The sequence below is a fragment of the Setaria italica genome, chromosome IX (assembly GCF_000263155.2).
Source record: "Setaria italica strain Yugu1 chromosome IX, Setaria_italica_v2.0, whole genome shotgun sequence".
Taxonomy (NCBI): Eukaryota; Viridiplantae; Streptophyta; class Magnoliopsida; order Poales; family Poaceae; genus Setaria; species Setaria italica.
The window spans coordinates 11,068,462-11,084,394 of record NC_028458.1 but is presented as its reverse complement, the minus strand read 5'-3'; the positions used below and the strand labels follow the sequence as shown (position 1 = coordinate 11,084,394).

Sequence of the window (15,933 nt, the reverse complement as noted above, 5' to 3'; positions counted from 1 at the left end):
GAAGAGCTTCTAGCAAAAGGAACTTCGCAAAGTAAATATGTTTCATTCGACGCTCCTCTTGGCCTACCATCGGATCATCCAGTGCTATAGGGTTTTCTTTGTCTTCTAAGCCTTATCCTCAGAATTTATCCGACGCTACTAGAAATCAGGGCATAAGAACATCCGGTGGTCTTGACTTAGACAGACGCCTGCAGTTGTACCAATTCATCCGATGGTTGCTCTGACGCTTCTCAGGTGGACCATCGGAACATCCGATGGTTCCTTTTCTCTTCAACTCATCCAATACAAGCACCAAAAATACCGTCACTGTGGTGCTCTAGAATTTTCTATGTCATTTGGATGCTTGAATACCATAGAATAATCCTAGATACCATGGCTTAGCCACTTAAATACCATAGCTTGGACATAAAAAAAATACCATAGCTTGGATACTTGAATACCATGATTTGGACCTTGCCATGATTTGGTTTGTATACTTGGGACCTATAAGATACATGCTAGACAATCCATTAGTCCCAATAACTATGTTGTGACTCAATCACCAAAATCATAAACTATGGCCTAATGGGATCATGTTCGCTACATAATGCCAAACTTTACCCATTGGTGATTTTGGGTAGCATTGGCTACGTTCTGTAATAATGCTAGACTCATGTCTTTTTCATGAAGTGGCTAAACGCAGAATTTTGTTTCATTATCTTAAAAACAGGGCTGGATGGATATCCTCATATACTCATGATATTAACCGAAATAATCCTTATCACGTTTCTTATGAAGAGCTAGCCAGTTGAGATGTTCCAATGAAACGTGAAGAACCGATGGACTAATTGAGACGCCAGAATCGGAGCAGGTAGTATAGTTTGATCGCTCCAGAAAAATGAGTTCATTTTTCCGTTGTTGATAGGGAAGTCTGAGTAGAGAGGATGCACACGACCTCTTGGATCATCAATAGGGCAGTTCATGGACGAGGTTAACCAGTGTAGAAAACGTCTCTGATTACTTAATCCACACACGTACTGGTTTGATCTGGTTAGGTAGTTGCTGGCAAACTGGATTGCAATACTGAATTTAACTTTATTATTCCTCGATTTTTTTTGTTTCGTTTCTTTTTCGATGTGGATGCAAAAATAAGTTTCACAATTGATTACGTCATTTTCTCTGTAAGCGTTTCATCATCTGATCTTGCAGTGGTTTCTGGTTTTGGTCAATATAGCTATCAAAAGCCATGGCAGCAGAGGTAGACATCCCCCTTTAGCAAACTGTTGCATAGCACAAGGACTTTAACTAAGTAAACATAAAACATCATTTTGACTTCTCTTAAGATGGTGCAAGTGGTATCAACAACTACATCACAAGGTGACGCCATGGATATATACAGGTGTTCAACACCAAACCCATTTTAACCAGACATGTCCCTTGATAAAAATATTGTTAACCATTTGGCTTTCAAGAAACAGTATGAGCCTATGAGGCAATGCCGCACACAGAAGCAAAACAGATTGGTGACTTTTCACCAGATACTGCTAAATACTATAGTGATTTTGCTATTGCGAAAAATATTGCATTGCATTTTGCTTAGATAAGTGATGACTCCCTGCAGTGGATTGTGGATATGTGCGACACCTTTCCTTTATTTTTGGCAAGCTATCAATTGCATGCTGGTTCGGAATAAAAAAGAGAGAACATACTAGTCTCTTCCAAGTAAAGATGGCAACGGAGACCCGCGATCTGATACCTAACGGGTATTTACTCCATTAGAATCTGAATATGGACTAAACACAGTACCCACGGGTACGTAAATGGATCAAACCCTTCACCCATCGGGTACGTGGGTATGGGTATGTTTTAGCAGTCCCCATACCCGTTAACCCATGGGTGAAAAATACCCGGTCCAAAAGTAGAGAAGCCCACCAACCCATAAGGTAACCCTAGTTATATAATCTTATCCCCATTCCCCACCCCTCCCAACCCTATCACACCCAGCCACCAGCGCACCACTGGTCCCTGCTGGCTGTTGAAAAAAAAAGCGCACGGCGCTCGCTTTGCTAGTCGCTACTCCTACTCGCTACGGCCACCGCAAAAAAAAACAAGCGAATAGTGCCTGGCTGCCTGCACGGCTGCGCCCCTCGTGACCTCGTTTTGCTTTTGCATCGCTGACTCGCTGTCGCACTCCATCCAAATCCAAGCGCCAGGAAGCCACCACATCCGACGCCATGCCGCCGATGGAGCAAGGAAGCATCAACGGACGGTGATTCTTGCTTCTCCATTCTCCTTCTCCCCTTCATATGCTTTGCTCAGGCGCCCAGGTGCTCCTTGCCTCCTTTAGTCCTTCTCCCTCGCACTAACTAGCTCGTTCACTATGGTGTCAAGGGATATCGTGGAGGTCCTGGAGGACGGTGACTGTCTGAAGCCGCTGGATCCTGAGCTCGTCGATGTCGTGAATAAACTATTGGCGGGTATGGGTGACCCGCCGGGTATGATTTACCCAACTGGGTACGGGTATGGGGAAAATTCCCCACCCATAGCGGGTATGGGGATTCTGGCGGTCTCAAATTTTTATGGCGGGGATAGGTCTGAAGTGGCCATACCCGATGGGGATTTACCCATTGCCAGTAAGTACAAAGAAGAAAAGGAAAACATTATAATCAAAATTATGTTTCTAAACATATGAAAACTGAAACTGAACCTAGGTACACCGTATGATCTTCTGACAAAAGAAAAAACGGGCAAAAGTTGTTCAAGCTTGAAAACAAAACTTTAAAAGGAGGTTCCGGCACTATAAATTAAGCTCCTGCTCCACCCAATCAATCTGTACATATTTAATCATAAAAAATCTACCCTGTTCTCTGTTGCGGTTGCAACTCCAAGTTTTGAGAGCCATTTGACAACCGGCCCGCATATTCGGTCGCCGGCGCAACCTGCGTCGCCGACGGCAGGGCTTCGTTCCTTCCTCCCCACTCCCTCACCCTCTCTTCGGCCCGCATAGCCTGCATCATTTTCAGATAGTTCAGAACAATTTTCTGAGATAAAAATAATCTCTTTAGCTCAGACTAATTGACAGTTCGTCAGTCTAGGACTGCACCTGTTTATCCCACTTGGTCCTGTAGGAAATGAAGAGGAGTATGGCCGTCTGGAGCAGCGTGCCCAGCGTCATGCCCACCCAAATCCCCTGCAGAAATTTAAGCACGCGTCACTGCATATAGTTTCTGAATATCCTTTTCGCTACCTAGGCTTTCCCTCTTTTTAGTAGCTGTCCTGCCGGTTCGTTTCGAAAAAAAAAAGAATATCCAGATGTTTACATTGATCAAACTGAAAATTGTCTACTCGATCAGTCTGACATACCATTGCGTCCATTTTGAGCTTGAAGCCGAAGAGCGCTGCGAGCGGGATGCCGACAAAGTAGTAGCTGCCGATGTTGACGAAGGCGACGAGCGCCTGCCACCCTGCGCCGATGGCCACGCCGGAGAGCACGGGCTGGATGCTGTTGAGGAAGATGGAGCCGGCGAGGAGGTAGCCCAGTTTGGCGGCCTCCCTCAGCACGTCCTCGTCCTCGCTGAAGAACCGGGGCAGCCCGGTCCTCCAGGTCAGGAACACGGCGAAGAAGACGGCGCCGATGGAGCCCGACGTCAGCACCGCCATGATCACCGAGAACTTGGCGGCCTTGGGCCGGTTCGCGCCCAGCTCGTTCGACACCCTCACGCTGTATTGTAGCAGAGCAGTTTAAATTTGGGCGTCAGCTCTCAATCGAGATACCGAGCTGAATGATGCTCGAGTAGTCGAGTTCTTGTGATGATTAATTACCTGACTGCTGCGTTGAAGCCCAGTGCAACCATCAGTGTCCAGAGCTGGTAATTGATGCTGTAAAATTTCGCACCATGCAATTGGTTGGTTAAATTATCTTTAAATGTTTTTCAAGACAAAATTACCCTGTTCTAAATAAATAAATTGAATCTATGTGAGGATATACAAGTCACATAGAATTATTGTTGTGGGTTGCTCACCAAATGGACATGACGTCAATCTGAAGTTGCGCGTTCTTCAGGAAACCCACAAGGATGAGCACCGCAGTGTAGTACCAGAGCTCCAAACTAAGAAAAATGAACGAATTAATTTGTTAGTTTAATCCAAAACCGCTGCTTCAATAATTAAGCAGAGATAATCAGATGTACCAACCAGAGCATGACGGCGGACGCGAGCGAGAGCTTGACGAAGGCGGCGAGGTTCTTGAACGCGAGCATGGAGAACCCGCGCCACGCCTCCGGGAAGCATCCGGAGACGAGGTACCCCATCTGCGCGACGATGATGAGCCACCAGGTGACGTTCCCGACGATGGCGGCGCCGAGGAGGCCGTGGCCGAGGCGCGTGACGAAGACGTAGTTGAGCGCGACGTGGGCGGCGAGCCCGGCGCCGGAGATGAGGGTGACAACCCACACCCGGCTCTGCGACTGGAAGAACTTCTGCAGCGGGAAGTTGGCGGCGTAGGCGAAGAGCTGCGGGACCACCCAGCGGCAGTAGGTCCCGGCGACGGCGGCGATGTCGTCGGGCTGCCGGAGCGCGCGGAGGATGGGGCCCGTGAAGAGGTACGCTGGGGTGAGGACCACCGCGGTGGCGCCGCAGATGAGCCAGGAGCGCTGGATGTAGACGCCCAGCATGTCCACCTGACCGGCGCCCACCGCCTGCCCGCACAGCGTCTCCAGCGCGCTGCCCATGCCGAGCTGCATGCGTGCCATGGATGATCAACACACAGCGTCGTCGGTCAGCCGGCGGGAAATAGAGTTCAACCTTCGAATCCGCAAGATTTGTTAATCCGATTATTAAACCTTAGCGAGCATAAATCGAAGTCATCCGATCGATCAAACCTTAGCGGTCATAAATCGAAGTCATCCGGCCATTGTAGGATAACAAATCAAGTGAAGTTTCAGTATTTTCGCACCTACTTTATGGTTCGTGCAAATTTGTTCTTGCAACTCCTATCGCAAAATCTTACTATTACTAATCTCGATGAAGCCACCTAGGATCCTAAGTGGACACTCTAGAAAAATAGTAAAATTATGTAAATTCTTAAAAAGGCAGAAAAATAGAGAAATTCTATAAATTCTCAAAAAAGCAAAACATCTAGCCATCAATAAGTATACTCAAATCATCATGGCCATTTGATCTATTATGTTTTTAAAAAAATTACCTACCTATGCCATTATGAAAATAGCCTAAAGTAACCCCTAATCTTCATCAAAATTACCTACTTATGCCATTATAAAAATTATTTAAAATAACCCCCTAAATTTGCAACTAAATTGTCCACCACTAATAATACTTTAAAAATAACATAAAAGTAACCTCTAAAATTTGCATCTATATTACCCACATATACCATTATTAAAAATAACATGAGGTAGCTCTAAATTTAAATCCAAATCACCTTAATTAACAATATACACTAATATGTGATTCTAAATCATATATTTCTTACACTATTGGTATATGATATAATAATTAAGTTACATACGCATGATGTATGTCACCATTTATAAATATATAAAGGATGCAATGAGAATATAGATTTCTATGTTAAAATTATAGCTCAAATTTAGGATCTATTAAATAAATTCAATCGCAAATCTGCAATGCAAAGTGAAAAGGTAAGGATTGTAAATGTGGATGAAAACGTTGTAGAGTAATTAGTAATGAAATATATCACAATCAAATGAAGGTAATAAGTATATATCTATATAATTATTATGTTCGAATATTTAACAAATGAGAGGTAGCTTAAAGTAATAGTTTTGTAGCAATGTGACCTTATTTTTTTTTCCATTGGAGACTCCACATTTGGTTATCACGAGACACGCTAGAAAAAACCTACAAATCCTAGAAATTCTCGTAAAAATCAAAAACATCAAACATCAATCACGTAAACTCTAATAATCATAGTCATTGGTTTATTATATTTTCTAAAATATTACCCACCACTATCATTATCAAAATATTCTAAAATAAACCCTAAACCTATATCTAAATTACCGATCATTACCATTATAAAAAATAATCTAAAGTAACATCACAATCTTCATCCAATTTACTCATACATATCATTATAAAGCATAACTTAAAATGTCATTCTAAATTTGTATCTTAGTTACCCACTTGTGTTGTAATTAAAAATAACATAAAGTAAACACCTAAATCTTAATCTAATTATCATCGCATCATACAAAAATGTCCAAAATTAAGCTAATATATGATTCCAAATTACCTATTTATGTTATTGTTAATATAGAAATACTAAGTTAAGGCATATACGCATGATGAATGTCACCATATATGCTATTTATACCTGTATATGTGAAAAAGTGATGAAAAATATATTTTTATGCAAAACACAATGCATGGAGGTGCGATACAATAGGAAAAAAAGTGTGAATGTGGATAATTAAAAATCAATCATAACTGGACAAAGATAAGTATACATCTATATGAGTATTATGTTGAAGTATTGAAAATATGAGAGAGTAGTAGGTAAATAATTTTGATTAATAGCTAGGAGTTTAATTTCTAAATAATTTTCAAATACAATAGATTTTAAAAATATTAGCCCGTGCGGGAGCATGGGTTGATGGACTAGTAATATTATAATGACAAGAGGTCCGAAACATATAATATCGAATAATCCAAACCAAAAGGGGGGGAAAATCTATTTTGAAGACCATGTCCACGTCTAAAACACGATGTTTGGTAACCAGAGAGGATAGCATAATAATCTATTGGCGGCGCTCGTGACCGTATACGACATAGTGGTAGATGTACTTCTCGAATCAGGTAAACTAGGAACAATTTTTGTGCCTCTAATATTAAAAAGGAAGAATTAGAGAGCAAAGAACGCATTCGTGTAACAGTGTGTAAGCATATTGGACGAGATGTACTATGTTTAATTAGCGTGTGGACAAGGTCAAGGAAATGAGACGGGAAAAGAAAACGAGAAAAGAGAAATGCGCTGCCTAGCTCCCGAGTCCCGTACTGCATTGTTGCGCGGCAAGAAAGCTTCATACAGGGCTTACTTGGTTGTCAGTAGCTGGGAAGAAGGTGACGATCGAGAGAGAGACAGAGAGATCTCTTAGTTCTCATCGGGTCCAGCTACTTTCCCTCATCCTTCGGCACGGCGGCACCTACCGATTCGAAAACGACCGCCGGCAGATGGCGCGCGTCTCTCCCTACGTGTCGTCGCCATCGATCGGCCGATTGCTTGCTGGTCAACACACGAGTTTGGCCTTTCCCCAGATGGTGCCGCTGCCACACACCAGAGATGAGACGCCGCAACCAGCCAGAAGGCAGCTTGTTTCGCGCCACATTTTGTGCACGCAAGTTTGACCACCTAGACACGGAAAAGGAGCCACAAGACCCGTGCACCGATGATGATGAGTTCGTGGTTGCACGACGGATCGGAGGACACTTAGAGCGCCGCGCTGCCACACAAAACATGCGTGATTTCGGTGCTAATAATCTGTCTAGATGCACGGTTTGTGTTCTAGTCTCGAACAGGTGTACATGCCATGCGTGTGTTGCTTCCACCAACTTCCGGGGAGTGTGGAGCTAGGCAGGTCTAGATAGGGGTACTTTGGGTGAGACGCAATCTCCCCGTTGTGTTGTTGCTTCCTTTTTCCAGCTTTATCGTGCATCATCTTGGCCTGATTGCTTTTACAGGCGGTGCAATGTCGGCCATCGAATCGGTCACCCCACCCGATTCATCACTACGAGACTTGCTACCAATGTAGGTCCGTGCTCGGGTCATCGGTAGCTAGTGGTTAGGTTTACACATGGCGTTCGTTTTTTTACCTTTAAAAACGTTTACTTGGTGTTCCATCTGCCACACAGTGTACATGCAATCCGCTTTCTCCTTTTTGTGCATACTATACGCATGTGATCCTAGTCGCTTTCGTCCCAACAATAAAAGTTCGATCGCACTGCCTTTTATTTGACAAAACAAAACCGGAAAAGATTGTCCATGGCTATTTTTCTCCATTCGAAGTGCGTGGGATCACCGCCAGCTACACGCATGCACGGCCAAAATTATCACAGGACAAGCAGGCTCGTGAAAACTAAAGCACTCACTCGCATTAGCTAGCTGCTGGCGTTTCTTGATTCTGTTTCATAAAGCATATATTCGAGCACATGAAGGTTCGCGAGGCAGCGTTAGTTTACGAATCAATTCGAGCGTTTCTTTAGCTGTGCGCGCATGTGTTCCTCCCCCAGAAAACCTTGTCCTCTCGTTGCACCCTCCATGACAAGGAACCGAACAAATTGCAGATACGTGAGAACGGGCGATGGAGACGTGCAAACCACTGCACCCCGCCAGCAATTCCTGGATTAGCATATATTTACTTTACCCAGATATACCATTGTCTTAATCCGACCATAATTGTGTATCCTAATTCTAAAGAAAGAAAAAAAGAATTTTTTTTTCACTTGAAAATGGTATATATGTGATGAAAGACAACGGGAATATATGCCAAGTGGGAAGAATTTTTCTTCGATAATGAAAATTTTATTACTTTCCAAGATTTTAATCGAGATGATAAGAACGCGCAGACGCTACGTTCCATGCAGCTATAGTCTGTTCAGCGTTGCATATACAATACAGAGCTATCGTGTATTACTATGTATATGCAGTGATGCATGTGGTCAGATCGTCGCCTTATTATGAGAGGCAGCCAGTAAGTATACTTGTTAATTAGTTGGCGTGCATAATGATAAGGGGGAGAATTCGATAGATTAACAATTACCAGGACGCCGTAGGCGAAGCCCTCGATGACGTTCTCGACGACGGTGACGGCGGCGAGCTCGACGGAGCCGATGTGGCCGACGAAGCCGACGGTGACGAAGCCGATGGAGAACTGGAAGACGGCGGTGAGGATGGCCGGGAACGCGATGTGCCACAGCAGCTTCGACTCCTGCCAGCTCTTACTCAGCACCGCCTTCCCCATTGATGGTAGCTACCTAGGCTGGAGATGTGCGGAGATGCAATGGAAGCAGCCAAACCAGCGGCTGCCAGCACTAGCAGGGGAGGGTAGAGGCTCTCTCTGCAGCTAACAGGATTGGGCGTTATATATAGGCTTCTCTCTCCCTGTCTCTGGTGGATGGATGTACTACTGCTGCAACTGTGCGAGTAAAGGCAGGGGCACCGGCTGGCTATTTTGGAGTAAATGCTGCTGAGAAGGGCAAAGACAAAGAGTAGGTAGGCCTATTTTGGAGTATCTGGTTCATCATAATCCACAATATCATACTCCAATATCCAATAATACCATATAGGGATGAGAAGTATATGATACTTATTAGAAAGATACACCCTCATAAGTGTGTAGTATTGTACTCCAGTATCAAAGTAATTTGTTGTTGTGAGGTTCTGTCTATAAGAGTGGGCCATATCGTTAGATTTTATGCCATAATATTATGCCAAAGCTATATCGTAGATATAGTTTCCATCTTTTTCCTATTAAATGCCCTGCCACGTTATCAGAACATATATCCCGTGTGGCACCTTATTAGTGAGTAGTCCTATGATACAAGTCATTGGGATTAGTCTAAATGTAACAATTTTTAATTTTTTTTGGAAATGATATACTGTTGGACTTTCCTCTCCATGTATGATTAGTACCTCTGCTTTTTCGGACACTGCTGATCAAACTTTTTTAATTTCAACCATCGATATAAAAAAATATGTAGGTTAGCAATAATGCAAGCTGGATGCTACTAAATTTATCATGAAAAATGTGTTCATGGTATTTTTTTACTTTATTTCAAATGTTTTATTTCAATAGAACGTGCTAGTTAATTTTGTTACCTTTACACGGAATCGCTTTTTTAATCTTTTTAAAATGATATACTGTCTCACTTGTACATGTATAGTTAGTACCTTCGCTTCAATATATGCGTGGTTTTCGAACACTAAATTTATTGAAGAGTAAATTACATCTGAGATACAAGAAGTAGGGTGAAGAACTTGTAATTTGATTAATTCAATATGAGAACTTGACACTTTGATGCGTCCAAATCGACCCGTCACGTTGTGTATTTATCCAGGATTGGACCACAAGGTGGCACAGTGGATCGACAACAAGATCGGTCCGGCTCGTTGGAAACATGGGTCGGGCTCAGCTCGATGGAGGGGTTGGGTCGGGTCAGGGACTCAGGGCGATGTGAGTTGGTTGGGCCGGGCCCCTCGCCGGCGGTGAGAGGCGCTAGCTGCTCCGGCTGGGGGAGGCGGTCAGGTCAGTCGTCGCCGACGTGGTAAGGTCGGTCACCGCAGATGTGGACGGTTGGTTAGGTAGGAATCCCGAACGCGACGGCCGGGGGGCTGGCCCCGCCGGCCGGTATCGCGCCCACCCGATCCGGCGTTCCCGCACAACAGTGACACATGCGTCCAAGTCTTCGCCGCCGCTCCGGCCAGCAGCTCCACCGGCGGCCTCCCCTGTGCGTCTTGCCATACGAATCGAGCGCCGCCCTTGCCCGTCGCACCACCGTGCCGGATCACACTAGCTTTCTGTGCTCCTGCTGGGCCCTGGCAGTGGTGTTGCCATTGGCTGATGGCTTGGGCTGCTGGTGGGTTGGGCGGGAATCGGGCCGGCACCGTTCCAGTCACCAGTACTGCTAGCTAGCTATATATAGCGATCGACGCATACTACTGTAGCGATGGATGGAGAGGAGAGGATGGCGAAGCACCAGCCGTCCCGTCATGCACGAAAGAGACGCCAACCTGCTTCCGGAGTTCGACGCTGCGCCTCTCCTGGCGGCCGCTTCTGCTGAGCGAAACTGCTCGAGGATCGGACACAACACAAGCCGTCTGCAGCATCTCCTTTTCCGATGAGCAATACTGCTGCAGGAAGCATATATATCATTCATTGGATCATCAGCGCCTGAACCTCACATCACACACCAAAACATCGAAAACGTCAAAGATCGGTGTGCGGGGCGAATTCGAGCCACGCCGGCCGGAAGCGTTGTTCGTTCTTGCGCCGGATCCATCGGATCCGCGAGCGGGACCCGTGCTTCGATAACGAGATGGCCGGCCATCCCAATCAGTTTTGTGTGCCACGCGACTACACGAGCAGTCTTGTACCTTGGTGGCCACCAGTTCTAATTTCTAGGTGAAATGTGCGCGGAAGAAACGGGCCAATCAATCGATCCGTGGAAACTATTTTAACCCGATTACTAGGCCCTAGTAAGTAAGTAAGGCCGGTCTTGGTGTGAGTTTTATGAAAAGTTTCATTAGCATTAATTTTTATATTCCATTACCAATTTTGCTAGCTTGGCAAGCTATTTATGAGGAGAGAGAAAGAGGAGTTTCATCATATGTGAGAGGATAAAACTCAACTGGCAGAGTTACCTAATTTCCAATCTTAATAACTGTACCATGAAATAATGACTGGCTTAATTTCCAATCTTAATAACTGTACAATGAAATAATGACTGGTTTAATAAGAATGCACCTGCTGCTTCATTATAGATTAGTCGATCCGCCAAGTATAATGCCATTTCCACCTGTTCTTCCGCTTCTGGGGCCCTGCAGAGATGATGACGCCAGCACTGGCGTGGCGTTGTTATCTCTGCTCATCATCGTCGTCGCCTCGCATTCACAGGGAAACATTTTGATTCGGCTAGCTGCTAAGCGGCTGTATTGAGCTTAAATTCTTTGTTTATCCCTCCTCTAATTTTGTCTATTGATCTCCCTGTCTAGCACTAATTTGATCTCTCTCTTTTTCTTTTGTTAGGTTTTGGATGGTTCGATCGAGGAGATCGATTTTGTCCCTGCAGATATGAGACGCGCAGAATATGCTGGTACAATAGCGTTAATTTATTTAGAGCTGTTCAATCAACAGGCAACTAGCGTGCAGCTTAATTTATTTAGGTTCTCATCAAGCGAGTCTGCGGGGTGCCATATGCTAACATACACATTGCGGCCGTACATTTGATCAATGGTGAAAGCCCTTTTCGATTACTGGCATCTGTCCGTTGAGTGAAATATTAAGACCACTTACCTAGGGCATCGCCGATTCGTAGAAAGAGTAGCTTTTTCATCCGAAACCTTGTGCGGAACATGAAGTCGGTGTAGATGGGATCCTCTGAGAAATATTGGGACACAAGCTCTTCGTGGGCATATTCTCGATCCCTCAATATGTATATCCTAGTGCATGTCGTGACTTCAATTTTGACTCAATAGCTTCGGCGATAGAGTCAAAAGCTTCTTGCTCGCCCATAAAATCTTTGTAGTCATCGTCTAAGTCCAACGACTCAAGCGACTCATCAGAATAGTTGGAGGAGCTAGATGAACCTGATTGATGCGACATACTGGATTATGACTAGTCTTACGGCTGCGCTTTGTGCTTTTGTTCGTTGCACCGGATTATGTGAATAATACGTCGCAGCAGCCGTAAATTATACAGAGCTTAATCGACTCGGATGCTAAAGTTGTATTGCAAAGTGAAAATCCAACGCGTATGCTAGAGTCCAAAGCCGGCAATCAATCCTGACTCAACTTGGACCTGACGTAAGTGCACAAGGCACGGTAGTCCGACTTGGACTTGACTAACAAATAATGTTGCTCCTAGGCCAATCAGACTAGTACTGAACTTGTACTGAACCAAAACAATTGAATTGTCGATAGCAGATAATTTTTTAAAAAAAATATCCAATGGCCCGAGTGATAAAACAAAACATATGTAAGCTCATAGCTGCAACAGTAACCTAACCTTATATGAGGCTGCCTAAATGTGCAGCTTTATTTTTAACTAGTACCAGAAAAAAGTAAAACAAGCCCTCCAAGGCACTAGCAATGCTGGACTATCCTCTCAAACAACCTGAAAAAAAGAAGACTTGCTTACATGAGACTTCAAGGAAATTGGTTTCTTAGTCATAAATTTTAGTTCGAAAAAGAAAACATACCTCCTATCACGAAGCAAAATTAGCAAAAATCCTCTCCCTCATACTCTTCGCAGCAATCATATGCTCAGCTTTCAAGTCCTCAAGCATATGCCTTGTGTCAAAAGTAAGAAGTGATTTATATGTTTCCAGCAATTTGGATTCTTTATCACGCAATTTCCCTTCCTTTTCAAGTAATTTTGCCTCCTTCTTCTCCCGTGCTGCAAGGTGGTTCAGTCTTGCTGATTCCTTCTTGTCCGCGGCAATTTGTTGGTGTCTCTCCAACACCTCAATGCGATCTTCCTTAGATTTGGCTTGACCTTCTCTCAACTTGTCAATCTCATCCAAAGTTGATGATGAACCCTTCCCCTTTCCTTTCCCTTTGCTTTCATCTTTAGCTTTCTTACACCCTATTGGACGCGGCAGACCATTGAGAACATCAGGAGATGATGTCAGGTCCACAGCCTCTGACTCAGAATTCTTTCTTTTGTTAGATTCATTAAGATCCTCATTGTAGGCATGCCACTTTGGTTGATCTCGAAGAGCCTTCCAACAAGCTATGAGTTTGAACTGACCTTCTTCGAAATCCTCTTCATAAAAAGCCATGGCTTTGTCCATTACCTGCTCATCAGACTCTCCACTGGCACGAAGACGTTGTACTTTTATCCAAGAACCTTGAAAGGCATTCGCAGTTCTGTTCACACGATGCCATTGTTCTTTCAATTGCTTAACTTCTCTAATACGATCACTTGGGGTCGTGCTATTAAACATGCTAGTTAGTGCTCCCCAGTATTGATCATTTCTCTTCCGGTTCCCTTTAATTGGATCATTTGAGTTTTTCAACCAAGCACTGACCTGCATTGTATATATAGAAACTTAGATAATGTGGAAACATTAAGAATATTGGATAATAATTTAGAGAGTTAATTATAGAACTAAATGGAAGCATAAAGATAATTTACCAATCTCATGGTCTCATCAGATGTCCATATCATCCTCCTCTCGGTTCTACTTCCACCAGCATCTTTTTTCGATAACGTGCTTGGATTGACTCCATTATCATCAATGTTTTCAACATCGACAACAGGAGCAGCTTGTGAGCCAAGTGATGAATGTGTAGTGACTTGTTTGGGGGCTGATTGCGATGTCCAACCTTCAGCCATCCATGGTTGTGGTGTCTGGAATGGAGCATATGGAGTAGGGCCACTAGCATAAACAAAATTAGGGGACATGGGTGTCTCACGTGGAACTTCTTTAGGATGAGAGTAGTCTGATGGTTCAAAGTAACTTAGGAAACCACCAGGTGGGTGAGAACCTAGTTCAGCGTAAGTGGCATTCAGATCTGAGTTGACCATTGGGGAAGAACAGTTGGGTACAAAGGCAGGAGGCATGGACAACCATGTAGGGTTAGTGGCGATTGAATCTGGAGTTGCCTTCGATGCTTGTGCCGGTGATGGAGATGCCCCCTGGGGTGCTGCAGCCCTCCTTGCTTGAAGAGCCATGCTCGCGGGCAGGGACGACAAGGGGTGTGCTGGGGTTCGACTGTCGGGACGCGCACCATTTGGAGCAGCAGGCATCGACGGCATCATACCTCACCGGTCACCATCAGCGCCACCGTGGCCTGGGGTGTCAGAGAGCCGGAGAGGGATGACGTGGGTTGAGAGCAAAGGAGGAGATTCAGATGATTCTTTTTATATGTCAGAGAGAGGTGGCAGATGGATAAGCCAAGAATGAACAATAGAAAAAATGGCACGCAGCTTCACGTTACGAAATCGATTTTGCGCGTGGAGGGAAGAAGGCTTAGCGCGGAGAAGAGGAAACCGCGGAGAAGAGGAAACCGCGCAGGAGATCCGACGAGGAGAAAAAATCGACTTCCCTTGCAACGACGCGGCGTACAACGGTGGTCAGGTCGTCCCATCAAGCGAAAACTTTGTCAATGAGCTGTTTTTTCCTGAGACAACGACTTTTCTCTCTCTTCTTTGTCTCTCTTCTTTACATCAGCAAAAATTATACGTGGCTTTGCATGAGAAAAACTACGAGACTGGCTACATACTGACTACATGTAGTACTTGTCCTGAACATGTGCATTCAAAGCACGCATGTGCCAGAGTTGGCAGTTAGCTGGACGCGTGTGATATGGCCGGAGTGGGATCACTGACAGACGACAAATAGAAGCGGGCAAATCGTCCATGGAGAGGACACGGCCTGCTTGCGAATGGACCGGCCCGGTGGGAAGCACCACCATCACAAATCAGGCGACAAGATGATGATGCTAAGCCCTGTACACCTATACTGGGCTGGGCTGGGCCCGAACATTGTTTTGTTCTCTCATGATCCGGCAATCCTATCCATCTTCCGGGAGGGAGGAACTTATCAATCTTCCACTTTGAGATTCGTGCGAGGATAAGTCATCAACGGCGCAGACTCACCCTTTCTCCTCCCCTCTACCCGCGCACGGCCGCACTCCAGATGCTGTTGATGCCGCCGCACACTCGGGCTCCAGCACCGCTCGCCGTCGTTGCACCGACGAGCCGCCACCCCCTGTGCCGACGAGCCGCCACCCCCTGTGCCGACGAGCCGCCCGTTGGGATTCCGGTTAGGGTTAGGGTTTGGGTTGGGTTTAGGATTGCTCCATGTCCCGAGGCTATAAAGGGATGGGTGGGGGTGGTTGCCGGGCCGGCGGTGGTGGCGGTGGGCGGGCGGGACGGCGAGGCGGCGGGGGCGCCGCCTGCCGCGGTGGTGGTGGAGGCCGGTTGGGCAGAGCAAGATGCGGGGGCGGCAGGGCGCCGCCGGAGCCGGGCGGGGCGGTGGAGACGGCGGGGGCTTCTGGACGGAGATGAAGAAGGGAGATGCGGCGGCGCAGTGCTACAGGGAGAAGAAGAACGGTGTTGAGAGGAAGAAGGAATGCTGTCGTGGGCCTGATGGGCCGTGCGACGGAAAGACTTCCTGTCTTCCGCACGATGTATAGAGCGCCCCTCATGATCCGAGTCATTTCGATTGTTCTCCCGCAAAATAAAATGAATT

The 15,933-nt window shown here is 45.5% G+C and overlaps 2 protein-coding genes across 2 annotated transcripts; both read right to left on the bottom strand.

Annotated features, from left to right (window-relative positions):
• Positions 1-2,622: 2,622 nt before the first annotated feature.
• LOC101775386 (protein DETOXIFICATION 33) lies at positions 2,623-9,172 on the bottom strand. Its single transcript, XM_004982333.2, has 7 exons — positions 8,778-9,172; positions 4,174-4,715; positions 4,002-4,088; positions 3,802-3,858; positions 3,343-3,700; positions 3,083-3,169; positions 2,623-2,987 (listed from the first exon to the last, which is right to left on the bottom strand). Exons 1-7 carry the CDS (start codon positions 8,976-8,978, stop codon positions 2,835-2,837), a joined length of 1,485 nt encoding a protein of 494 aa, XP_004982390.1. The 5' UTR covers positions 8,979-9,172; the 3' UTR covers positions 2,623-2,834.
• Positions 9,173-12,939: 3,767 nt separating this feature from the next.
• On the bottom strand, positions 12,940-14,411 carry LOC101786204 (glutathione S-transferase T3). Its single transcript, XM_004986309.1, has 2 exons — positions 13,872-14,411; positions 12,940-13,764 (listed from the first exon to the last, which is right to left on the bottom strand). The coding sequence occupies exons 1-2, from the start codon at positions 14,409-14,411 to the stop codon at positions 12,940-12,942; spliced, it is 1,365 nt and encodes a 454-aa protein (XP_004986366.1).
• Positions 14,412-15,933: the final 1,522 nt, after the last annotated feature.

What these genes read in the sequence shown, in the direction of transcription:
- LOC101775386 (XM_004982333.2), bottom strand. Translation starts at nt 8,978, where the DNA reads ATGGGGAAGGCGGTGCTGAGTAAGAGCTGGCAGGAGTCGAAGCTGCTG. An exon ending in ATTGACGTCATGTCCATTTG is followed by an intron (nt 3,859 to 4,001) that starts GTGAGCAACCCA and finishes GAAATTTTACAG; the next exon opens with CATCAATTACCAGCTCTGGA. An exon ending in GGACCAAGTGGGATAAACAG is followed by an intron (nt 2,988 to 3,082) that starts GTGCAGTCCTAG and finishes AAAATGATGCAG; the next exon opens with GCTATGCGGGCCGAAGAGAG.
- LOC101786204 (XM_004986309.1), bottom strand. Translation starts at nt 14,411, where the DNA reads ATGGCTCTTCAAGCAAGGAGGGCTGCAGCACCCCAGGGGGCATCTCCA. An exon ending in CTGATGAGACCATGAGATTG is followed by an intron (nt 13,765 to 13,871) that starts GTAAATTATCTT and finishes TATACAATGCAG; the next exon opens with GTCAGTGCTTGGTTGAAAAA.